At 45.9% G+C, this 27,459-nt stretch overlaps 1 protein-coding gene across 5 annotated transcripts in view; it reads right to left on the reverse strand.

Annotated features, from left to right (window-relative positions):
• mid1 (midline 1) overlaps nucleotides 1–27,459 on the reverse strand; it is a 378,412-nt gene that overhangs the window by 40,674 nt on the left and 310,279 nt on the right. For all 5 annotated transcript variants that reach the window (XM_041211614.1, XM_041211613.1, XM_041211615.1 and 2 more), the window contains exons 3-4: nucleotides 20,148–20,243; nucleotides 6,289–6,396 (exon numbers count right to left, since the gene is read on the reverse strand). In XM_041211614.1, coding sequence (XP_041067548.1) covers nucleotides 6,289–6,396; nucleotides 20,148–20,243 — 204 coding nt within the window. The remainder of the gene's footprint in view (nucleotides 1–6,288; nucleotides 6,397–20,147; nucleotides 20,244–27,459) is intronic.

Consider the following 27,459-nt stretch of genomic DNA (forward strand, 5'->3'; position numbering starts at 1 on the left):
GCACAAGGGGCGCAGGGCCAGCAGGAAGTCCAAGGCAGAAGGGGCCACAGAAGACGTCATTATCCTGCTGCCAGGGTTTACAGGCAGCGAAGCAGCTACCTCAATATGTCTGTGGTACAGTGCCAAAGGAGGCTCCACCTCTCAAGGGAGACAGTGACCCCAATTTGTCAGACAATTGGACTTGAGATCAGCTCCAACTGTGTGGGTGGACATCCAATGTCAGTGTCTCTGAAGGTGACAGCGGCACTTTCCATGGGCCAGTGGGGGATTAGTGTGGAGTCTCCCAATCAGCTGTCCATAGTTGTGTCAAGCTGGGGGCAGAAGCTCTGTTCAGGCAGGGACTGACCTTTATTCCTTAGCGTACTGATAAGACCAGCCAGGCTGAGTAAGCCAGAGGCTTTGCAGTGATAGCTGGGTTCCCCTGTGTCCAGGGTGCCATCGACTGCACACGTGGCCATCAAGGCACCAGCGGGTCAGCCGGGTGCCTTTGTCAACAGGAAGGGCTTCCACTCCATGAACGTCCTGATAGTGTGTGACCACAGGATACAGATTCTGTAAGTCTGTGTAAGGCAGGCTCATAGACTCATAGACTTCTACAGCACAGAAGGAGGCTATTCGGCCCATCGTGTCCATGCCGGTCAACAAAGATCTGACTACATCAATCCCATTTTCCAGCGCTTGGCCTATAGCCCTGGAGGCTATGGCAATGCAAGTGAATATCTAAATACTTCTTAAGTGTTCCAAGAGTTTCTGACTCAACCACCCTTTCAGGCAGTGAGTTCCAGACTCCCACCACCCTCTGGGTGTAAACATTTCTCCTCAACTCCCCTCTTAGCCTTCTACCTCTTACCTTAAATCTATGCCCCCTGTTTATTGATCCCTCTACTAATGGGAAAAGTGGCTTCCTATCCAGCCTATCTTTGCCCGTCATAATCTTATACACCTCTATTAGGTCCTCTCTCAAACTTCACTGCGCCAAGGAAAACAACCCCAGCCTATCCTATCTTTCCTCATAGCTCAGACTCTCCAGCCCAGGCAGCATCCTGGTAAATCTCCTCTGCAGCCTCTCCAGTGCAATCACATCCTTCCTATAATGTGGTGACCAGAACTGCACACAGTACGCCAGTTGTGGCCTAACCAGCGTTTTATGCAGTTCCAGCATAACCTCTCTGCTCTTGCACTATATACATCAGCTAATAAAGGCAAGTATTCCATATAGCTTTTTAATCACCTTATCTACCTGCCCTGCTACCTTCAGGGATCTATGGATATGCACACCAAGGTCCCTCTGATCTTCAGTACTTTCTAGGGTCCTACCATTCATAGTGTAATCCCTTGCCTTGTTAGCCCTCCCCAAGTGCATTACCTCACACATTTCCAGGTTGAATACCATTTGTCACTGCTCTGCCCACCTGACCTGTACATTGATATCCTCCTGCAGTTTATGGCTATCCTCCTCACTATTTACCACCCAACCAATTTTCGTTTCATCCGCAAACTTCTTGATCATACTCCCTACATTTAAGTCCAAGTCATTTATGTACATCACAAACAGCAAGGGCCTCAGCACCGAGCCCTGTGGAATCCCACTGGAAACAGACTTCCAGTCACAGAAACATCCCTCTACCATCACCCTCTGCTTCCTGCCTCTCAGCCAATTTTGGATCCAACGTGCCACTTTGCCTTGGATCCCATGGGCTCTTACTTTCTTGACCGGTCTGCCATGAGGGACCTTATCAATAGTCTTGCTAAAGTCCATGTAAACCACATCAAATGCATTATCCTCATCAACACTCCTGGTTACCTCCTCAAAAAATTCAATCAAATTTGCAAACACGACCTTCCCTTAACAAATCCATGCTGACTATCCCTGATTAATCCATGTCTCTCCAAGTGCAGATATATTCTGTCCCTCAGAATTCTTTCCAGTAACTTCCCCACCATTGAGGTTAGACTGACTGGCCTGTAATTTCCTGGTCTATCCCTTCCTCCGTTTCTTAATAATGGGATAACACTAGTAGTCCTCCAGTCCTCTGGCACCTCACCTATGTCCAGAGAGGATTTGAAAATTACTGTCAGAGCCATTGATATCTCTTCCCTTGCTTCCCCCAATAGCCTGAGATACATGCCTGCACTTTTTATACTCCTTTAAAGACTCTGCCATATTGAGCCCTTAGTTTCTGCCAGAAGCTTCTCTTTTTTTCTTAATCCTAACTTTTACATCTCTTGACATACAGGGTTCTAAGAATTGGTCCCTCCCTTTGTCTTTACAGGAACATATTTGCCCTGTCCTCTCGCTATTTCCTCCTTGAATGCCTTCCATTGCTCTGACACAGTTTTATCTGCAAGTAGCTGCTCCCAGTCCAGTTGGGGCAAATTGCATCCCACCTTAGTAAAATTAGCCTTTCCCCAGTATAGAAATTTTACTCCAGGCCCAATATTATCCTTTTCCAAAACTATCCTAAATCTAACTGAGTTATGGTCACTATGTCCAAAATGCTCCCCTACTGTTGTGCCTTCCACCTGCCCGGGCTCATTTCCAAATATTAGGTCCAGAACTGCCCCCTCCCTTGTTGGGCTTTCTACATGCTGGCTAAAAAAGTTCTCCTGGATGTAACATGAGAATCTTGCTCCCTCCCTACCTTGCACACTAACACTATCCCAGTTAATATTTGGTTAGTTAAAATCCCCGACTATTACTGCCTTATTATTCTTACAATTCTCTGAAATTTGATTACATATTTGATCTTCTATCTCTCCCTAACTGTTTGGTACCTAGGCAGTTCCCATGACGCTTATATCCTGAGACACTCCCAGGTGCCGTGGCTTTTCAGTGCTCCAGCCCGAATGGATGGATGGCTGCTGGGTGACAAGGGCTATCCATTGAAAAGGTGGCTTATGACATCTCTCTGCCATCCAAGAACAGAGGCAGAGCAACATTATAATAGCAATCAAGCCTCCACAAGGGCAGTGATAAAGAGGACGATAGGTCTTCTGAAGATGCGCTTCCGATGCATAGACCGTTCAGTGGGATGCAATGCAATACCCCCTAGAGCGGGTGTCACGGATAGTGGTTGCATGCTGCTCTCTCCACAATCTGGCATTGGCAAGGGGGTACCCACTGGAGGAAGAGGATCTTGACGCAGCTGCACCGGCCACTGATGATGAATCCAGTGGTGAATCAGAAAAGGAGCACGGTGAGGATGATGCTGAGGGTGTGAGATCTCGGTAACCTCCAGCAAGGCAGGGACATCAGGGACGCCTTGATCCAACGCACCTTCAGCTAGGCTACCAAAGACCTGCCTGTGCAATAAAATATCCAGCCACTCACATCCAGCATCACATACTGGAAGTACCCTGCACCTGAAAGAAAAAAGGTGAAGCATACTCAGGCCATCAGAACCAAAGCAAATTTAATGTTATTGTCACCTTGAAAACATAATGACATGACCATTACTGGTGTTGATGTCCACACCAGCAGACATATAAACCAAACAGAAGTGAACAGAAAATCACCCGTGAACTGTCCCTGTTGTGCTCATGGTGCTTCTAACCCACGTTTATGAGTACTAAGTCTTCGGCATCCCCTAGCCTTGCTGACACTGGCATAGGAGACAGGCTGCTGACTCTGCTGTGTTGTTGGCCTTGATGACCTTGGTGGTTGTCCTCTGGCCAGTGGAGCCTGTGCCGGCCTCACCTGGGAGGGAGCGGCCAGTGTCACAGCTGGCAGCTCCCCAGGCGCCGCAGCCTCATTAGATGCCACGGCCACTGGCAGAGGGGCGGAGGAGCTGCTGCCCTCATCTGGAGCGCCCGCAGAGGAGGCCGCAGAGATGACAAGCAGCTCATGCACCAATGTGAGGTCACTCTGGGCCTCCCCACACACCATTGATGGACGGGCACCTAGCTGAAATACTGGGTGCCCCATCCATCTCCCACACTGGCATTAACCACCTGATGTCATTGCCTGTGTGAGGGATTGGCAGGCCTGAGCAAAACCCCAGGAACCCCTGATTCTGTTCCTGGAGCTGCCTCTCCATGAGAGTCGCCACTGTCTTAATGGAGGAGGCAGTGTGCTTGGCCACGAGGGTCAATGCAGTGCTCACACTCCACATGGACTCCTCCACAACAGAGACTATGCCACACACACCCTCATGAATCTCCACCAGATCCTCCCACACATCCCACTGGATGTCCAGCATCTGTCGCCTAATGGACGACTGCAGGGGCTCATCATCTGCCTTTGACTGAGCAGCGTCCTGGTCCCCAAAAGTCAGCTGACTGCCTGCGCCCTGGGCGCTCTCTGCCTCTGCCTGTACCTGAAGTGAGTTTGCAGTGCCCTCACTAAGGTGTGCCAACAATCCTGCTGTCGCTTTAATGCCCACCAAGGTGCTGGTGTCTGCACTGGTGCCTAGTTCAGAGTGTGGGTGTGATGCAGGTGCAAATGATGCCTGATGGTCCTCCGGTGTCAGGGGTGTCCCTTCTGGGTCCAGATAGCGACTGGGTGCTGGTGAATCTAAGGGAGAACAAGGACATGTCATTAGTTAAAGTCATCACACTGTCACTGTACATGCCAGGCACCCTGGTGAGACAATGGAGATCTGCATCATGGTGCCATCGTCTTTTGATCATCAATGGAGATTCCAGGTTCAAGGTTCACATCAATGAAGAGACTACACTAGAATGATTTCACAAGCCAAAGCTCTCACCTCTGTGCATTGCGCTCTTACCTTCATCTGGCACTCCCACCTCTCCACACCCAGTTGCATGGGGAGTATGGCAACTCTCGAGCTCGAGGGTGTCCTGCTTGAACCTGCTGAGCAGCAGGAGGTTGGGTGGGCCCCCGTCTATACATGACCTCTCTGATTGGTTATGGCCCGTCTTCTCTTGAAAGGACAAAGAAGCATTGATTAGTCCATTCTCCACCTGCAGCGCCACTGCAGCCTGGCCAACCCCAACTGAGGAACACCTCGCAGGGCACATCCATGTCATGGCCGTCGAGTTGCAAGGTACTCAATGCAAGCAGCCAGGGCGCAACCCCTTGGCTAGCTTTGGCGTCATTGGCAGTTGACACGTGGACTCTAACACCCCTGAGGTCCACAGGGAGATGGCCACACCTTAGCACTTCACCACACTGATCCATGTCAACACGGTACTCACCCTTCCTGAGCATTGCAGGTCATTGAACCTCTTCCGGCACTGGATCCATGTGCACCGCACCACGTTATGGCTGCTAACCAATGCTGCAACCTCCTCCAGTGCCCTCTTTTTGAGGCACAGTGGCCTCCTCCTCCCATCTCTGGGGACAAGGGTGTCCCTCTAGGCAGCCGCTTCCTCCAGGAGGACAATGAGGCATTCATCCGAAAAGCAGAGGGCCGAGTGCCCACCTGACTTGCCCTCCCGCCTGCCATATCCAGCCGCCCTCGACTCCATCACTTGAGTTTGCTAACACAGAACAGGTGTTCTCCCGTGACAGTCTTCCAGGGGCTGTCTGTACTGTTTTTAAACTAGCCGCCGGGTTGCCATTGGACCCAGCAGCCGACAGGCACCGCCCACCATCCCCCACTCCCCACCCCCCCCAACCCCCCACCACCGCTCGGCCCTTCCTGACCAGTGGGGAGCCATGTTTCACGCTGGGTGGTCCATAATTGGCCTGCCAGTGTGTAATCATGGCCGGGGGCCGATTGTGGGCGGTGGCCTGTTTCCTGGCCAATCCTGGGCCAGCTGGCCGTGTCCACCTGCTGAACTGAAAATTCTGCCCCTGGAGTTCAATACAGGGTATTTGCCCCTCCCCACCACACCACATGACCTAACTTAAGTGACCATTATCATGTCTGATAATGGGTGCAAGCAAGCAATTCAACAGGAGTGTCAAAGCAACATTCATCCAGTCCACCTTCCTCTACTAATGTGTCTATTTGTTCACTTTCACAGTAGGTGAGTGGATAATAATGAGAACCCAGATAGCTAGTTGACTTATTTTTTCCCAATATGGTGATGCTAGAGCCAGTTCCAGCTTTCCTACGATCAAACTAACTAAGCACAAACTGAAGATTAAACCTAGACTTTCCTAGACTGGCTGTGCTACTCATTAGATATATGAATATCTGTACATGAACATCTCTTCATATGAATACCTTTTTGTGAGACCCAGCCTGCGTGCGGTTAATGGTCCAAGTAATACTGGTACATATCTAGGAACATGGGAACAGGAGTAGGCCATTCAGCCCCTTGAGATCCGTCAGATCTGCTGTCAATGACTAGAGTCATCAGTGATGGTCTGCTTCTTACCTTCCCTTCTTTGATTTTTGTGCCAATGATTTGCCTTCGTTGCTGGATGATTTCAATTAGTTGGTCGCACTCTTCTGTTAGTTTGTCTTCTTGCCGTGTTGCGTTCACCTGTCAATAGACAAGAGTGGCTCCTTTAGTACTGTACTGATCCAGCCAAATTCACAAAGGACCTTTATGGATCCAAAAGGATTAGAAGAATATGCCTCAGACCCAGTCACAGTGATTGAGAAATAGGATTAGGCAGTTATTAGACATCCAAAATAAAACCGAGCAAAAATAGCCTGGTCAACAGCTTGCAAAAAGGGCTGATGCAGGTCCAGAAAATCTGACAGTCTGTCAGGGTAACATGCACCAAATGTCAACAGACCGTAGCTTCCCTCTTAATGCTGCTTGGCCTAGAACTTGTTATTTCGAAGAGTGGGGACCGTAATTGTTGCCATATCCAATGTTATCCACAAGATGAAGAGGCTCAAGGGTAGTCCAAATAACCCGTAAATAAAGGCAAAATACTGCATTTGCTGGAAATCTGGAAAAAAAACCCCAGAAAAATGCTGTAAAAACTCAGCAGGTCTAACATTGTCTGTGGAGAGAAAGACCTGCTGAGTTTTTACAGCATTTTTTGTCCAAATAACCCATTGAGACTACAGACATAGGTGAAGGCTAGGGTTCTTGACCGCCTTAAGTGCATTATTCCTGATCAGGCCATTTATGCATCCCTCTCCCCTTCATCCAATTAGTGGCAGCCATGCCTTCAGCCCCATGCTTTGGAATTCCCTCCCTAAGCATCTCAACATCCTCTCCCACCCCAGTTAGTCTCTCCTGCTTTGACTCAATTATTTTGTTATGTTTCTGTGAAGCATCTTAGAAACCTTAGAGGTTAAAAGGTGCGACATACAAGTACATTGTTGGCAAATGGAGTACAGTGTGTAAAAGTGATTGAAAACTTTAAGTATTTTCTCCATTTGTTTTTAGAATCTGGGAGACAGAGATAAAGCTGAATTATTTATTACTCAATAAATGAGGTAATGGGTATATCAAACACTCACATCCACCTTTTGAGTGCCACTAATGTGCCTGACTCTTGGACCTGTGGGTCTGCAAACAAGGCCTGGGTTTAGGTGTTTCTCTTGAGCATGTGATGCATGCTCCAGGATAAAATTAGAACTTAAATATCTGAACTCTTATTTTTGTAAAGACCCATGTCTATACATGTATGTATAATGTATATTTTAGGTTTTATATATATATATATATGTCTGTTTGTGTATGCATAATGTATATTTGAGCTTGTACACATATGTGTGTGTTTGTGTACATACATGTGCATGTGATCACGTTAATGATTACACATGCACATTTGTGTATGTGCGTGTGTGCATGTGCGTGTGCGTGTGGTGGATAAACATTAGTTTAAAAATTATAATCTTACCAAATGTTTTATTTTTCACTTATTTTTTAAACTCAGTGCTATTTACTGGGTGAATAATCTTTAATCTTATTAATGTCACAGTAATGACATTTCTAGAACACTTTCCCTTTGTTTTAAGAAATCACCTTTACGCTCAGCGTCCTCTGTAAACTCCCTTTTGGAAAATTTCTATAATGATGGGTATTAGTCTTTTTTTTTGTTGAGAAAAGGAATAAAATCCTTCCCTTTTAATCTAGAAGTTAAATCCTTCATCATGTTCTCTTCAGATGCCCAGTGAATCTATAAACTGCAAGAAAACTGACATTAAACCAGAAACTAAAGCAATTTAATGAAATGGAGCTGATGGACAAAACCGATCACCTACAAACTGATTTCACGACCCGACAATAAGTAAATAAAGAAGGTCTTCCTGCACAAGAGGCTGAATAAAAGAGATGGTTGTTATGGTTACCTGTGACCAAATTGTTCAGGCTTCCCATATCCACGCAGGCACATTGGTGTGTTCCTGTGTTTCTGGGCCTGCACAATGCCTTTCTCAGGGGAAGATACAAGAGCAAAGAAGAAAAATTGCAAACTCCAGTGTAAAAATAACTCTGCTCACACAGTTTTCCTGCTATCCTGGTGCTCTCTGACATAAACAGGGTGGTTCCCACAGGTTTGGGTTCAAGGGTTACGAAAGGCTGGGCGGCTGAGTGTTGCCTCTTAACAAGCCCTCCCACTTTAAACAAGCCCCACTCTTTCTCAGTATAGAGAAATTAAGGATGAAGTGGTTAATCAGTAAAATGATGAACCCTCACATTCTTGACACTTGAGATTTGCTTCACACATTGGAGAACATTCTGTCACAAAAATAAGTCAAGGTTCAGAGGGGGCAGGGAAATAGTTCAAATGCATCCAGTCATCTAAACAACACACAAAAGAAAAAACCGAAAGCACCTCAGTTCAGTATAATGAATAGTTTCCACGACACTAGTGGGAATGTCTGTTGATTGGTCCAACAATAACATACCCCACCTCTAACTCATAAAGACAAATATGTCTGAGCACAGTGAGATGTCAGCAGCCTCCATGGATCTGGTCCAACAATAACGCTCTGAAGAACAACATTGCCTTTCCGTTCTCTAATTAACAGGCTTCTCGAGGAACTTGACAGTTGAAAGCCTTCCTCAGGGGTTAATAATGACAAGGCTGCTTCTGCAATAGTAAGTCACCCGTAATTCCTATCAGTGTCCCTAGGATGCTATTCCGACAGAGCTTTTGGGCAGGTGTTGAGCATTGATGGTAACTTATTAAAGTTGACCTCCTGTCAGGTATTGTTAATAGTAATTTCTGCTGAGATTCACACTGTAATGAGGCTGGGAGTAGAGACTGGTTAAGACTCTTGTTGTAAAACATAAAAGAGCTAGTTTTCTCACTTGACTGCCTCCATCATGCATCCATCATCATAATGACTCAGACACAGCGACTGAATGGGTAGTTTCAAGGGTAACATACAAATACAGATTGGAAAGAGGACGTGTATGTGCTTGTTCTAACTATTCCAATGCTCTCTTGGCCAGCCAGCCATCTTCCACACGCCGTAAACTTGACCTCATCTAAAGCTCTGCCTCCTCTATTCTACCTTGCACCAAGTTCCTTTCGCCCAGCAGACCTGCGTTCTTGAGGTGCATTTACTCCCAGTACAGCAGCTTTTACCCTTGTGTTCAAATCCCTCCATGGCACGTCCCTCCCTATCTGTTTAACTTTCTTCAGCTCTACAACTCTCCGAGATGTCTACACTCCTCCAGCTCTGATCTTTTGGCTATCCCACCATTTCCCCATCATTATGCTGTCAGCTGTCTAGGGAATAAGTCTTGTATGGCTCAGTGTCAAATTTTGTCCGATCACATTCCTGTGAAATACCTTTGGGCATTTTATTATGTTAAAGGTGCTAAATAATGCAAGTTGTTATTCTTTTCTTCCAGGAGCAGTCGAAAGTTTTCTGCAATCCACCTCAAACGTGGGCTCATTCAAGGTTACCAAACTACAGGAAAGTGTTTCACAAATTACTTCCCCAAACCTAAATCACAGTGGGAAGCCCAACCAGATGTAACCACCTCACTGCCAATAAGGGTCAGTCACGGTGCACATCTGGCCACCACATATGGACTGTTCCAGGAAGAAGTGCTGGAACTCATCAGTCCAACACTATAAACATTGCCAGATTGGAATTTCCAGACCCACAAAGTGGGCAACTTCAAAATTATTGAAAAATTAAATAAGCGAGGGGATTGTTAGGGAACTATCACTCATCGACTGCCGCCTTGCTGAGTTCCTCTGACAGAGAGCCAATGTGGTCATGACAAGCAAAATGACCTCTTCTATGCTTTAACCATTCCATAATTCTCTGGTTGATACTGCATTTTAAATATTCTGGTATTGAGTGAGACCAGGAGGTGTTTCTGAACCAAAGTGTTACCCTCATGATGCAATATGTAGAGATCTTCTTCTGTCAGGAATTGATAGGAGTTGCCTTGACATAGATCAATTTTTTTATTCATTTTCAGGATGTGGGCTTCGCTGGCTGGGCCAGCATTTATTCCCCATCCCTAGTTGCTCTTGAGAAGGTGGTGGTGAGCTGCCTTCTTGAGCCGTTGCAGTCCATGTGGTGTAGGTACACCCACAGTGCTGTTAGGAAGGGAGTTCCAGGATTTTGACCCAATGACATTGAAGGAACGGCGATATATTTCCAAGTCAAATGGTGAGTGGCTTGGAGTGGAACTTCCAGGTGGTGGTGTTCCCATGTTTCCTTATAGATGGTAGCGGTTGTGGGTTTGGAAGGTGCTGTCTAAGGAGCCTTTGTGAGTTGTTGCGGTGCATCTTGTAGATGGTAGACACTGCTGCTACTGAGCGTCAGTGGTAGAGGGAGTGAATGTTTATGGATTGGGTGACAACCAAGTGGGCTGCTTTGTCCTGGATGGTGTCCAGCTTCTTAAGTTTGAGCGAGCTGCATTCATCCAGTCAACTGGGGAGTGTTCCATCACACTCCTGACTTGTGCTTTGTAGATGGTGGACAGGATTTGGGGAGACAAGAGGTGAGTTACTCGCTGCCGGATTCCTAGCCTTTGACCTGTTCTCGTAGCCACAGTATTTATATGGCTAGTCCAGTTCAGTTTCTGGTCAATGGTAGCCCTCAGGGTGTTGACAGTGGGGGATTCAGTGATGGTAATGCCATTGAATGCCAAGGGGTGATGGTTAGATTCTCTATTGTTGAAGATGGTCATTGCCTGGCACTTGTGTGGTGTGAATGTTACTTGCCCCTTGTCAGCCCAAGCCTGGATAATGTCCAGGTCTTGCTGCATTTGGTCATGGACTGCTTCAGTATCTGAGGAGTCACAATGTTGGATATGATCATCTTTGCTTTTGTTACCTCCTTACTCCAGACTCGACTATTCTGGGTCAGCATCTCATCTTCAGAATCTTCAGCTCATCCAAACTTTGCTGCCTCCATTCTAGCTCATGGTGAGTCATGTTCAGGTGACTCAGGAGCAGGCAGTGTCGTGGAAGTGAAGGGGAATAGGGGGTTGGGTAGGTGAAGGATGAGGTGGGTGCTAGGGCGGGGGAGGGGGAAGAGGGGAAGGGGGGGAGGGGGGGGAGGGGGAGGGAGGTGAGAAGAGCTTGGGGCACTGGAGGGCAAGGGAAGGCACACAGGTGAGCAGAGCCGGGGGTGGCGCAGGGGCTGTGGGGTTGAGGGGGGAGGTGTGGATGAACACAGCCAGGGGCATTGGGTGACGGAGTGGGGAGGTGGGTGATGGTGTTGGGGTGATGGTAGATGGGAGGTGGAGGAACAGGGAGGAGTGTGAGTGGAGCTGGTGTGATGGGGGGGTGAGAGATGGAGAGGTGGGTGAACAAAGTTGGGACTAGTTGATGGAGGGGCTATGGGTGAGCAGATTTAGGGGTGTTGGGGACGGTGGGAGGTGATGGTGTAAGGGAGGGGTCATTGGTGAGCAGAGCCAGGGTCGGGGGGGTAGGGGTTAAGTTTGTAGAAGTGTTTTAATGCTCCTGCTGATTTAAGGATTGTGCTTCTGAGTAGACTTTTTGCCTGGTAGGAGCACTCCTAACTAAATCAGCACTAATACAAAGTCCAGAGCCATCAGCCCAAGTTCCTGACTGACAGGTCCTGGCACGACCATCAGTGTTTGCTCCACTGGAGCCGATCCTGGCAAACTGCAACTTCCGGATTCACACACAAGTTGGCTGCCCAGAGGCTGTGGCGCTGTTCCAGCCGCAGCATTCACCGCTATTGGGACCGCAAGGTTTGGACTAAGATTTCAGGCTGAAGACCTTTGACCAGCAAATGACAGACAGGAATCATTAACTCTGTTTCTTTCTCCACAGATGGTCCTGGAACCACTGAGTATTTCCAGCATTTTCTGTTTTTTATCTCAGATTTCCAGCATCTGCTGTATTTTGCTTTTGCCTCTTTAAGGGTCTTGCCTTCATTGAGCACGAATAATTAACAAGACATCCCTCCATTTAATTCCTAGGGCGAAAGTTTGTTGTATTTTGTGACTGGCAAACTACAACAATGCTTAGGTTGTATTTGAACTCTGTTTCTGCAGCCTTGACATTAGTTTCATTGGGGCTAGTTAGCAGGGAGGGAAAAAAATGCACAAAATTTGTGACAGTCAGCAGGGCCCTTTGCAAGAAGCTAGTGTCTCAGATTACAGTTGGACCCTGATCCCCTTCAAACATCTGCTTTACACGTTACTTTAAAAGACTTTTCTTCAACCAAGACCAGGCCCGTGCTTTTTTTTTTGGGTCTCAGATTAACCCTCGACTGTGTCTGGTCTGCAGAAAATCTTAAAAGCATGGCCAATATTTGCCAGAAGGGAAACTGGCCACTCAACTCATCACTGTGTTTAGTTTGTTTTAGATGTGATTGCAGGAGTTAGGCTTCATATTCCAAACAAATGGCAGCAGAATTATCTCTGTTCATAGCGTCACCCTCAAATAGTGGAGTGTGACAGCAGGCTACATGGTAGGATTTTATTCAATTGAGTACTGAAGCTGATAGCTTCTGCCTGGGGATCTGCGTACACTCTGCATTCCAAAGGAAGGCTGCGATTAATTTAAATGTGCTGGGGAATAGTTTCAATATAATGTCCCGTTTTATGTGTGTAGAGTTATGTTAAAAAATCAGTGTTGCTCAAGGCAATGCTATTTGCTAGTGAAATATTCCTGCCCCTTGTTTGACACTGACTCCTCCAAGATTCCTCTCTCTGCTGTCATATTCCTTTGGCACCAGTTTCCCCTCAAGTTTTCACCCCTTCTCTCCTGTTCTAGGTAACAGGAGAGCACTTGGAGAAGATGCTGCAGGTAGGAAATCAGAAAGGAAATTGCAGCAGAGCAAAAAATGCATTGAAATGGAGACCAGTTCTACCTTGGGATTGGGGAGAGAACAGCCTACACGATTCAACTATTGGCACATCGTGTTGGTGTCGCACCCATTAGATAATGACATTTTCAAGTCCTTAGTGTTTTCCTCTGTTACAACCTCTGGCTCAGGGATTTTGCTTCTGTTATTGCATTAACTAAGACTCCTTGCCTGTCACCCAAAGTAAGTCCCCTTTTATCCCAAAGTTTCTCTTGGCCTCCTAGGCTGAGTGCTATGACCCCACTGAATTCCATGACTCACTGCTGTTTCTCCTGGGCTAGGCCTCACTGGCAGTTTCCTGAACTTAAGTCTACTCCTCCAGTGCTTTTATAGACTAAACTTTGCTCTCCTCCAGGTTCCTGAATCAAACTCTGTCCCTCTCCTAGCTCCTGTACTCAACCTTGTTATTACTGGGAACATGTTGAATTTTGCTTGTTTATTGGCTCCTGAATGAGACTTCATTCATTTTACCTCAATGTTTCTACCTTAAGGCAGGATCTTGTTCTTGCTCACATCAGCCAAATCCTCACATTACTCCCTGGTCACCCTAGAAGCCAGGAACAAACTAAATCTCCTTTACTCAGGGACAATCTGCCTCCTTAAACCATTAGGAGTTGGGTTGCAAACCGCCCAGCCTATTTCACCAAGGCTGCTTCCTTCCACCTCCAGCGATGCCCATCTCTGCTTCCATAATACCTCAGAATATCCCATAATTGTGTCACATTTAGATTAGATTTTCCCACTCTCTCCTTGCTGCCACTCCCATTCTTCATCTTCTAGAAAACTCCAATTTATTCAAAGGTCAGCTACCTAATTTCCTTTCTACAATACTTGCCATGCACCAAATAATCACCCCTGTACTCACTGACCTACATTGGCTTCTTGCCCCCAAAACATTGTGTTCAAAGTCACCATCCTCGTCTTCAAATCTCACCCTGCTGTTGCAGCTTCCTGTAGCTTTACATCCTTTCCCACACTCTTCATTCCCCTGAATACAGTCTTACATATAACTCCCTCCACACCCCATTATTAATAGTCCCTCACATTGCTACCTATAAAAATCTTCTCATAACCTACCATCATGGCTAAACCATTGGTTTTCTCCCCTCACTCTCACATCATGGTCCAGCATCTACCTCTTGATCTTATATTTTTCTGCCTCTTCATTAAAGTTCCTTGAGAGGTTGTCAATGATATAGATAAATACTGTAGTTGCGATGCAGGCAAGATTATTGTGTTTTATATTTTAAATTCCTTTATGGCCTCACCCCTCCCATTCTCTCTCTCTCCGCCCATTGCCCTGCAAACCCTTGCCACCCCCAAGAACTGCAATCCTTCCACTTACCACCCCAGCTCCATTCCCATGGCCCCCACCATTGGCGGCTGTGCTTTCAGCCAGCTAGGCCCCACACACTGGTATTCCCTCCCTCTAAAAACCTTTCTCTGTCTTCGAGACGCTCCTTAAAACCTGCCTGAAGTCAGCCCTCTTTGTAGGTCCCACTTTGGCTTGATGCTGATTTTGTCTGATTATGTTCCTGTGAAGCACTTTAGGTATTACACTATGTAAAACTCATGTACCAACCCACACCTGGTAGCCAAATATTCCACCTCCTACATATGCTGAAGGAGAGACTCAGGAATATGTTGACCACTTCCCATACCTGGGCAGGCAACTCTCACAAAAGGCCACCATTGACAAGATCCAACGCTGGATCAGCTGGGCCAGTTCAAACTTCTACAAACTACGGCCATGAGTGTTTGACAACAAAAATTGCTGCAAGTCAACAAAAGTCTTAGTGTACAGAGCAGTTGTCATCTTGACCCTTCTGTACTCCAGCGAGACCTGGACTGTACTTCAGTGACACATAAGGACCCTAGAGAAATTCCATCTGCAATGCCTCGGCTGCATCCTCTGGATCCAGTGGGAGGACTGTCGAACAAATGCTCCTGTCCTTCTTGAAGCCACAAGCATTCAGGCAAAACCCCTACAAAATCAACTTGGATACTGCCCGGGGGGCGGAAAATCATCCCCACCACCAGCTCCTGTTTTCTCAACTCTCAACGTTCCGGGGAGTGCAAAAAAAACTGCTTCGAAGACACTCTGTAGCTCTCCTTGAAGCGTGGCGGCATTGACCTTAATGATGAAGAGGAGCTTGCTACAAATTGTTCAGAATAGCGACAACTTGTCCAGCAAGCTGCATCATGCTTTGAGTCCCAATGTCTCGAATGATGAGGCAGAGTAGCAACACAGAAGGAAAGAAAATGGAGTAGATGCTGCACTCTGGATCCCACTGCCTCGTGGGACATCCTGTCCCATGTGCCCAAAGATCTGCGGGCTGAGAATTGACCTGTTCAGTCACTTGAAGACTCAAGGCAACAACTCACAACCCTGTTAGACATCAACCTCCAATCAAGGAACAGCCATCGGTGACACCCATGTGACATCAGATCACATGGGCATTCAATCACATTACTTCTACAAATGTTATTGCAGTTACATTATAAAGATTGAGGCCCCTCCCCAAGTCGAGTATTTTTCTTTGTGATCTGGTGACATCAGCTGTCAGGAGGTCACCAGTGAGGGAGGTGGGGTGGGGGGGGATGTAAAATTGGTGAACACTCCGGGCTACTGAAGGCACCCCTTGGAGAAGAAGCACCCCACCCCCCACCCCCACCCCACCAAAAATTTCAAGATACCTCCCAGAAATTCTGAGAAGGTTGGGAATCCTACACTCTGGGCGGGATTTTCCGGTCCACAGCAGTGGTGGGCAACGCTGCCCACGACAATGCCCGGCCTGTGTATCAATGGAAAGCACTGGTTCAAGAGATTCGAAAACTCTCTTTATTATTCTTATCACATTGTGAGTGCAACTGAATCGAAGATAATTCAGTTTTGATGGGACAACATGACATTGTTATAATGGGGTTCAGTCTTGTGAGTCTGTGCTGGTTCTTTGAGATGAAGTCATTTGAAACAGGCAACGACTGAGGTCCACTGTCTATAACCTCATTTCTAGTCCTATGTGACAACTAAATGAAACAGTGATATAATAATAGCACCAGATAGGAGCAGTTACACAATCTCAGGGCATGGATGGGCCAGCTATCATTTCAAGGAGAAAGCATCATCATTTGACACCAGGCAGCTAAATTTTGAGATTCTGTTGCTACATTTAAGTCCATCCAAATGGCTACTTATTAAGAATATATTCAGGTTCAACAGGAAAAATCGCAGGATTGATTAAACCAAAAGGCCACTAACAATTTCTTCATTCTTTTCTGCTCAGTGGAGTGGGTTGGTTTGAGAGGAGGGGAGGCACTGAGAAGACCAGATGAAACAAAGTCCTTAATGTATCCGTAAAGGACAGATTTACGGCTTCAACATCTCACATACACTTGGAGGTCTTCCTTCAGTATGACTTATGTCAGAAGTACAGCAGGTATTTATAATACCAATAAAACATTGCATAAGGTAATGGCTAATCCCCCAGCAGGCAGCTGAGGTTAAAACCATACACTTACTACAACTTTCATTAACAGTAATAACTGAAGTAAGAAGGAGGGATTAAAGAGGTTGGGAGTGGAAGGATATAAATGTTAAATTACCACTCAGCAGCCGGGTAGGGGAAGTTTCAGAGCACTCTGCACAAACGTACATTCATTTTATTGAACGCTAAGAGGGACTAAAGAAAGAACTTGCATTTACTAGAGCTTCATTCACAACCTCAAAAGACTTTACAGTAAATGAAGTGCCTTCTTGAAGTGTAGTCACTGCTGTAATGTAGGAGACACTGCAGCCATTAGAAAACTCCCACAAACAGCAATGAGATAATGATCAGATAATCGGCTCCTAGTGACATTGGTCGAAGGATAAGTATTGACCAGGACACAGGGAAGAACACTCCAAAGCATTAATCCCATCGCTTGGGGTTTCCTTGTCTCATATCTGTTGCAGATTAATTGAAACAGATTGATCTCTGTGATTAATCAAGCTCTAGTATCACTGTATCATGTAACTACCAGGAAGGTAGAAGGAGAACTACACAAGTTTTTTTTGTCTAGCGACTGCTATGATGCCCCTCCCCTATACCCTATTCAGCTGGATGCCCCTCCCCTATACCCTATTCAGCTGGATGCCCCTCCCCTATACCCTATTCAGCTTGATGCCCCTCCCCTATACCCTATTGAGCTGGGTGCCCCTCCCCTATACCCTATTCAGCTGGATGCCCCTCTCCTATATCCCATTCAGCTGGATGCCCCTCCCCTATACCCTATTCAGCTGGATGCCCCTCCCCTATACCCTATTCAGCTGGATGCCCCTCCCCTATACCCTATTCAGCTGGATGCCCCTCCCCTATACCCTATTCAGCTGGATGTTCCTCCCCTATACCCCATTCAGCTGGAATCTCCCATCAATGTCTATTAGAGTTATAGAGGTATACAGTACAGGAAAAGGCTCTTCGGCCCATTGAGTCTGTGCCAATCAAACAAGTACTTAACTATTCTAATCCCATTTTCCAGCACTAGGCCCGTAGCCTTGTATACCATGGCATCGCAAGTGCACACCCAAATACTTCTTAAATGTTGTGAGGGTTTCTGCCTCTACCACCCTTTCAGGCAGTGAGTTCCAGATTCCCACCACCCTCTGGGTGAAAAAATTCTTCCTCACATCCCCTCTAAACCTCCTGCCCCTTACCTTAAATCTATGCCCCCTGGTTATTGATCCCTCCACCAAGGGGAAAAGTTCCTTCCTGTCTACACTATCTATTTTATACACCTCAATCATGTCCCCCCTCAATCTCCTGTGCTCCAGGGAAAACAACCCCAGTCTATCCAATCTCTCCTCTACTATTATGGTATTAACAAGATTATCTTCTGACATTATTTTCCATGAGCACATTTGGGAACAGCGGTGGAAAAGACCTAGGTAAATGCCTTATCACTTTGTATTTTTTTTCACATCTAATTCCTCACATCTACTTTTTTCTGTAGTGAGGAGCGCTGAGTAAAATACAGCCTTCCAGAACAGTTTCAAAAGTGGTGTTTACTGCCAGTCTTCAGGGGGTCATTTTAAACTAATCCACATGGAGAGAAGCCGATGTGACCAGATTGGCCAGTCATTTTACTTCCCATGGCCTTCAATGTGAAGTAATATAGAGAGGGGTGTACAACTGCTGCACCATCTGATCTCGTCAGGTTCCTGTAAGGCACGTTAGCTTAAAATTGCTGCCTTGTGTATCTGATTGACCATTAGCAGAATGGTCCTAATTATATAGGTTCAGATTCCAGAGATAAATCAAATTGTTGGTTTTATTATTATCAACAGAAGTTATAAGCAAGTTATACATCTAGATATTTGCCAGCGTCTGAACTACTAATTAACCCAGTTCTCAACACAGAATACCACAGAATTATTGGAAATCAACCTAGGTGGACAATGTTAGATGATTGTAGCATCTCATTGGCTGTAAAGGGCTTTGAAATGTCCTCCGGTCGTGAAAGGCACTACATAAATGCAAGTATTTATTTGTTGTAAAACTGAGATTGTTTTCCTGTGAAATGGAAATGCTTCAGCAAATCCTCTTCATTCTCATTGGAATGGGGGTATCGATCATGTTGAAGATAACACACTGAAACCTAAACATACTTGTTCCAAACTAGCTATAATTTTTAGACAAATCCTTACATAACCTGTTAAATTGCATTAACCTCACATGATGCTGCACTAACATTCCATACCGAGGAACAACTTCAGCAGCAAATGGACAGGCTCTTTCATGCTTGTAAAGAGTTTGGTTTGACTATTGGAATTAGGAAGCCAATTGTCATGGTCCAGGATGTTGCCATACTTCCATCTATCATGCTTGGCCTAAATAGCCAAGTGGTTATGGCACTGGGTTTGTAACCCCAAGATCAAGAGTTCAAATCTCACAATGGCAAACTATGAAACAATGTAACTTCATCTGACACAGATGGAAATGGGTTTGTACTCGAAAGGGTTTCCATTTATCAGCATTGACAATGTGATGCTGCAAGTTACTGAAAGCTTCACATATCTGGGCTCCACAATCACCAGCAATCAGTCATTTGATTCTGAAGTCAACACACACATTACAAAAGCTGCAGCTGTTATGTCTAAGCTGCATAACAGAGTGTGGAACTGCAACCTGACTGAGGACACCAAATTACATCCTCAGTACGCCCCTCTATAGTGGTGAGGCCTGGACAACATATGCTAGACAGGAGAAAAGGCTGAATAGTTTCCACATTCACTGTCTTAGACAGATCCTTGGCAGGACAAGGCCCTAGAGTGTGCTAACTCATTCAGCATACATCATTGCTAAGCCAACAACATCTGTGCTGTCCTGGCTACGTTCATTGGATGGATGACAGCCATACACTCAAAGGCTTTTAGTACGGTGAATTGGCCACTGGGTCACGACCTCCTTGGCATCCATTCCTCTGCTACAAGGACCCCTGCAAGCGAGATATGAAGGTGGAGATTGACACTGACAACTGGGAAACAGTCGCTGACGGCCATGACCTCTGGAGGCTGACTGTTTGGAAGGACAATGGAAGAGGTGAGCAGAAACAAAAAGCTCAGCTGGCCGAGAAGAGGGCCCAGAGAGAACAGTGACCAACGAATTGTGCACCTTCTCAGCCACTGTCTTCCTCTACAGCAATTGTGGCAGAAACTGCCATGCCAGAGCAGGGTCCCGGATCACACCAGACAATGTTAATACAGTGTTTACCACTATGGTGCAAATCATCGTCTCATGAGACAGAAGATTGAGATCTAACACCACCTGCTTACTTAGCATTCCCCTGTGGAATCCTAACAACCTAACCTAAACCATATGTTAGTCTCTATCACGCAAAACACATTCTCATAAAACAATTTTAATACTGCCTGTGCTGTATTATTAAGCTATTTTTCCTAATGTATCACACAGCTCCTATTTATTGCAGAAGTGCGCAGACTTATTTCTGAGTGTTATTGCAGTGAGCACTCACCTCTACATGTTGACAAGTCTGAATTAATCTGCCCATTAGCGTTTCCAGCTCGTTGTTCCTCTTAATTAGATTGGCCAGGTTGGACTCCAGACTTTGCTGTTAAAGAAAGGAAAGAGACACAGTTACATGTGGTAGGCTTCACTGTCTTAACACGTGGTGAGTCAAGTCATAAAAGGCAATCATGAAGGTATCACAAAGTAAAATTTGGATGCTTTTGTTTGGAATCACTATTGCACTGATAGATTGCTCTGGCTAATGGACCAGAGGTCAAGTGAAGAATCTTCAACTTGCTGCTCAGATGTAAAGCCAATGTCTGTTGCCCTTTATACAAATCAACAAAAAATAAAATTGGATCTACTCCCTTCCACTAACTGTCTTTATGCAAGCTATTGACAAATGCCTTGCATCCTGCCTCACCAGAACTTAATTCTTCTTGTGGCTGCTCTTTCCTGGGAGTGTAGGCTTGTTCTGGATGGATAGGCTGAATGACCTTCTTCATCCACAAACATTTCAGACCTTGTGAACATTTATTTGCAGAAATAGCAAGGGTACATTCCATTGTGTTGAAATGAGAAGCATATTCTTTAGATGTGCATTCATGATTTCATGACATAACATTTTACCATATCCTCTCCAAAGTGGCCACAGTTACAGGAGGTTCCAGTGGTATTACGAGACTCTGCAAGATTCATTAACAATCAAAAGGCGCTTCAGCATTCCTTATTGTAAAATATTATTGAATTATCCATTGGACATCTCTACACCATACTGAATCTAGCTCCATGACACACACTGCCCCTGCACTTCACACTAATTCTTATGCTTCTGGGCAATGATATGGCCTTTATTAAGAAAACAGAAAAATGAACACAGCTGTTCATCAAAGGCAAGAAAGCCTTGCATTTCTATCGCACCTTTCACAACCTCAGGTTACCCCAAAACACTTTTCAGCCAATGCAGTATTTTTTGAAGTGTAGTCACTATTGTAATACACCAATCGCAGCAGCCAATTTGCACACAGCAAGGTCCAAAAAACAGAAATGATGTAGTGAGCTGCCAATATGTCTATGTGAAGTCTGATGGAGGAATGAATATACTGATGATAGCACATAGTATCAGGGGATCTTTTACATTCACCTGAAAGGGCAGGTGGGCTCCAGGTTTTGCATCTCATCTGAAAGATAGCACCTCTGACAGTGCATCTCTCCCTTACTGCACTGGGAATGTCAGCCTGAAATATGTCTCTGGAGTGGGACCTGAGCCCACAACCTTCTGATACAGATGAGATTGTTACCAAATAAGCCAGGAATGACCCCTGGGACCAATTATTTCCAACGTGAAGACCAGTAGATTTCCACATAATTTACTCTGATAGATTCAAATAGAATCAGAGAATCTTCTGGCCCATCGCGCCGATACCAGGTCTTTGAAAAAGCTATGCAATTAGTTTCCTCCCCCTGTTCTTTCCCTTAAATGTTTCTTTAGTTTCCTATTTATGCAATTGTCTTTTGAAAGCTACCATTGAATTTGCTTCCACCACCCTTTCAGGCAGTGTATTCCAGATCACAACAATTAGCTGCATAAAAACATTTCTCCTCATCTCCCCTCTATTCTTTTGCCAATAATCTTAAATCTGTGCCTTCAGTTTCCAACCCTTTTGCCCATGGAAACAGTTTCTCCCTATGTATGCCATCAAAAACCCCTCAAAGTTATGGAATTCCATCAAAAATTCCTGGATCTTCCTTCCTAACAGCACTGTGGATATTCCTACAAAGCACATGGGCCGCAGTGGTTCAAGAAGGTAGCTCACCACCACCTTCGCAAGGGCAATTAGGGATGGGCAATAAGTGTTGGCCTAGCCAGCGATGCCCACATCCCATGAAAGAATTTTAAAAATTCTGAACACTTCTATTTAATGCTCCCCTTAATCTCTGCTCTAAGGAGAACAATCCCAGCTTCTCTCGCCTCTCCACACAAGTGATGACATTTTCCCTGGCATCATCCTGATAAGTCTAGTGCTTATGTCAAAATATGACATTCCTGCTTGGGAATGGCACAAAGCTAACAAACAATGGACATTTATTCATTCCTAAACCCATAATGCTTTGACAAACTCTGATTTTTATATATATTTAAAAGGCATCATCTGTTTAACTTTAAGGGCACAGATCCCCTAGAAGTAAAAGGTCAGTGCAATGTAGTTTTGTTTTGCACCAAGTCTGCAGGATTGTAAATGCAAACTGGAGTCATTTCCCGATCTGATAGTAAAGCAAAAAAGAACCTGGCATTAACAAGCTGGTAATGGCTTCAAATTGGGGTTGGGAGCCTCACTGTACAGTCACACCTGCAATGAGGCAGACTCCATTTCAGAAAGGGCCTACCGCCAGGTTCCCAAAACGTCTCCCTGTTTCAGCAGATTTAGGCCCCTTTGATATGGAAATCAGGATCCTGTTATGTGATTTGGACCACGGCTTCCATTTGAAGTTGGAACTGGCTGCAGTCCGGAATTACAGAGGCCTATCAAATGTAAATGGACAAAATCGCAAGAGTTACAATGCTCCAAAGCTGTTGACTGGGAGAGAATCCAAGCTGAATTTCCAGCTGCCGTTAAAGTGTGATCACTGTTGAAATGTAGGAAACACAGCAGCTACTTTGCACACAGCAAGATCCCAGAAACGGCAAGAACTAAATGATCAGATCATTTGTTTTAGCGATGTTAATTTAGGGATAAACATTGGCCAGGACAGCAGCGGGGCTCACACACCCTTCTTCAAATATTGTCATAGATCTTTTGTGTCTGTCTACCTGAGAGCACAGACTTGGGTTCAATGTCTCATCTGAAAGACAGCGCGTCCAAGGGGACTGCACTCGCTCAGCACTGGAGGTGTCAGTCTGGAAGATACAAAATGGGACTTGAAGCCACAATCTTCTGAATCTCAGGCAGGAGAACTAGCAACTGAGCCGTAGCTGACACAGACCCCATTACTTGTACAAGCGCACTTGGTAACTGCTTACACCCAGAACTGGTGCTAGAAAACAAGTCACGAAAACTGGAGGAAATGAGGTCAAGGCCAGGACTTTTCCCTTGCCGGGTGGGCTTGGCGGGGAGCAGGGCGGGAGTGGTTGGGAAGCCGACGGCCGCCCGCGATCAGGGCTGGGCCGCGATTTCGTGTTGGCGGGCCAGCTAAGGACCGCCCAGTGTGAGCGCTGCCTGTATGAGTGGGGTGGGGGAGAGGAGGGTGAGCGCGCAAGTTCACACACGCGCGTGGGTGCGCAGTGGAAAGTCTCCCTGAGGCACAGAGCTGCCTCAAGAGAGAGATGAAGACGTGAAACATTAAAGATTTTTGAACTGTTATAAAACATGTCCCCTCATGTGGCTCTGTCAGATGATCAGGGGCAAGTTATTAATGAAATGTTAACATTTTTATTTTATTTTTATTTGCGGTCGGAAACCTCTTCACGCCCGTGGATGCGGTTTCCTAGAAAATACAAAGGCTGCTCGGCCTTTTTGTCTGCCCGCCGACTGTAAGGTAGGACGAGGCAGCAAAAAATTCCTTTTAATTATAACGTCAATGGCCTTTATAATAGCCAATGCTTTTAACTGTCGGCAGGCGGGCTGCTGACTCCCGCGTGCGTCCGCCGACTGAAATAACCCCCAAGGGCGAAGACGCCGGGACACTCGCCTGACACCATCGTACGTCATTTTGTGCTGGGTCGGGTCGAGCGCGCTCCCATCCGAAGAGCGGTACATTCTGGCCTAAGGGTAGAATTTTCAGATCGGTGGGCTGTAAGTGGTTGGGGGAGGGGCGGCGGACGGAGGGTGGCTGCTGAAGTCAGCGTGGGCGTTGGACGGTGGTGGGGGGGGGGGGGGCTGATGAATTTAAAAGCAATAAAGACAGAATTAAAAATCCAGAAAACATGTCCACACGTCGGAATGAGTCACCTGTCCGTAGATGCTATAAAAATTCTGCGCGTAGATTTTTATTATCTTTCGTTTGATTACGGAAGCCTCACCCTGCCCTTGGATGAGGTTTCCTGAAAAATGCAAAGTCCGCCTGGCTATTCGCCCGCCTGCCAACTGTACAGTTGGATGGGCAGCGAAAAATCCCTGTTAATTGATGCTTTGATGGCCTTAATAGGCCTCTTGCTTGTCGGCAAGATGCTCGCCCGACATTATCACGCGCTATTTCACGCTCGAGCATGCCGGGCGGCAAATTCTACCCTAAAACAGAATCATAACCAAATTAATTTCGATGTGTGTTATTTTCTGATAACACTAGTGCTGGTGGGGGTGGGGGCGAAGCAAAAAAGAAAGTCTAAAGGAGTTAAGTTTAACTCCAGCCCCCACAATGGGAGGGGAAGGATTGGGTGGGATCGAGGGGTTAATTTAAAAATTGGAAAACCCAACCCCATCCCACCATGAATGTATCTACTTCAGTTTAACTGTTTGTGATCATCTGCTCCAGAGAGGATGGTTGGTAATTATAATATTTAAATGAAGCTCTGTGCATCAGATAACTTCATCAAAATAGTTTTTAAACCTTTCCAGGGCTTGGGAATTTCGTCAGCTAAGGGGAGGGGAGCTTCTGGTTAAGACACTTCTTTTGGGCCAGGAGAAGCAAGAATGCTCCTTCTGGCCCCTCAAGCAAATCTGCAACGATCTGTCTCGCTACATCCCCGGCCATTTCTGTTTTCCACCAATTTTTTCTTCCCACCATCTCTCTTCCCCCACACTCCCTGTGGCCTGAATCCACCCTGCACCATTTTCCAGATATTCCTGTTTGCTGGAGACCAGCCCCTGTGATCTTGACAGTTAGTGAGTCTTCAATCTGGCCAGCTCATGGTTTGGATTTTATCTGCACCTATGCCCCTTTACTGGGGAGGGTAAAATCATGGCTCCAGAATGGTGACATAACGTCATGTCAAAATGACCCTTGCAATGTCCCCAAGGAAGACACATGCATGACTCAATCCATTTAATTCCATCTAAGGGGAAGTTGGGATTTTTCACTCCCTGCTGTTTGTGCCCATTCTCACCCAATCAAGGGCATATATAACAAGGAAGAAGAAACCCAGCCATGGGCTCTTTAATACCATTGATAGAATTACTTGGAATGGACCAGCACAGAAACAGGCCATTCAGTCCAAATCAGTCCATCCAGCATTTATACTTTACATGAGCCTCCTCCCAACTAACTCTATTAGCATCACTCTCTATTCCTTTCTCCTTATGTATTTATCTAGCCTACCCTTAAATGCATCTGTTTTCTTCAGCCACTCCCTGTTCCACATTGCCATTACTCTTTGGTTAAAGAAGTTTCTTCTGAATTCCCTATTTGACTTCTTGGTGACAGCATTCTACTGATATCTAGTTTAACTCTTTGCACAAGTTGAAACACACTCCCTGGGGTGAATTTTCACTTTGAGGTGGGAAATAAGGGTTGGCACTGTTTTTGATTCTTGAACCACACCACCCCCAGCACCTCCCCACCCTGGCCCCTCCGAGGGGAAAATAGTCACTCTTTAGGATTTTGACTGGCATACCCCTTAATTGGAGGGGAGACAGGTTCCCATAAGAGCAGCAGGTGGGCTGTCAAATCTGGAGGCCCAGAGGCCTTCCAACCTGAGAGGAGCAACTGGCTGCAGTAAAGGGTAAGTAGCTGAGAGGTCACTTCAACATGAAGATGCCCTCTCCTCAACCTTTTTAAAAATTCAAATAAATAACAAAAAAATATAACCAGGCTACTACTGAGGTGGGGGTCGGTGTTTAAAGTGTTGGTCTGGTAGCCTATGTTATCATGATAAGCTTTGGTCAAACTCAGGTAAGTTGTTTCAAGACTACTTTATCTACACTTTATATATGAGCAGCTACTAGGTAGGCAAATCTCTCTTGGGTACAGACTATTGCATCTGTTCTACGGAGTCTCTAGCACATGACTGGTGATGTCTCAGTTACATCATGATACCCATCACTAACTCCTACCATAACTATTAACCCATTACAGGTGGGGAGGAGGACTTCCTTTACAGGGCAGTCTTTGGCTGCACTCACAATGAGGCCCCCCCACCCCGACCTCCCATCACGTTCGGAAACTGGAGGTCAATTGGAAAATCGCTGCAGAATTAGGTGCTGTTAACAAGACTAATGAGCTTAACTGGCTGCCCACCTAGCGGGGGCACCTATCCCTGTCAGTCCTGAACCTGCCTCAGTGAAAACAGCTGGTGACAGGCATGGATTCAGGAACCCAGCACACCAGGTGGCGCCAGGACTTTTGGACCCTGTCTGCCTCCATTCCCAATCTTGGCCGGGCCCAAAAATTCAGTCCTCCGTGTCTACCTTTCATAACTTTAAAGGTGGCTTTTCAGTCTCCTCTCTTCAAAGGAAGAGAGATCCAGTCTCTTCATCCTTTCCCTGACAGGTGTAATCTCGGATATCTGGTATCATTTCTTTTTAACCTTCTTCAATGCTTCAATTCCTTTTGATAATATGGTGACTATAACAGTACACAGTACTCCAAGCGTCGTCTAACCAAGGCTTAATACAATTTTAACATAACTTCACTTTTATTCTCCTTGAAATAAACACAAGTGTTTGGTTTACTTCTTTTATGGCCTTATTAACTTGTGCCCCTACTTTTAGTGATTGGTATATTTGGGCTCCCAGATCCCTTTACTCCTCTATTTCATTTCGATTCTCATTTTGCAAGTAGCATGCGTCCTCCTTATTTTTTCTTACCCAAAGATAACACCTCACTTAGCTGTGCAGAACGTCCCTGTTCTGCAAGTTTCTTCACAACAAGAGAGTACTTTTAAAGAAAGAACAAGTGAGAGTAAAATAAAAGAAAGAGGGGTAGAACAGGCAGTATACAAGGTAGGAGGGTGTGTGAACATATAACGCATTTGTAAATGAGCCCCTCATTTTGCTTTCATTCGTTCTCAAGGTGAGGGCGTCACTGGGAAGGCTGGCATTTTCATCCAATCCTGGTTACCCTGAGAAGGTAATGGTGAATCTTCTCCTTAAACCTCTGCAGCTTATTCATCTCTGCAGCAGTTTAATACAAAGGAGTCAAAAGCAAAGTGCTGTGGAGGGTAGAATGTTTAAAACTAAAGCAGCAAATGCTGGTAAACTCTCGGCAGACCTGGCTGCAATCTGTGGAGAGAGGGAGGTTTCAGGCCAATGACCTTCCATCAGAACTTCTTTCATGGGCCTGAAATAACGGGGAGAATTTTCCCAGCCCGATGGTGGTGGGTGTACAGGTTTGGGAGGGGGGGTGGCCGGGGGGAGGGTGCAGCTGGGGATCTGTGTCCGGAT

This window comes from Carcharodon carcharias, chromosome 18 (genome assembly GCF_017639515.1).
Source record: "Carcharodon carcharias isolate sCarCar2 chromosome 18, sCarCar2.pri, whole genome shotgun sequence".
Classification (NCBI taxonomy): Eukaryota; Metazoa; Chordata; class Chondrichthyes; order Lamniformes; family Lamnidae; genus Carcharodon; species Carcharodon carcharias.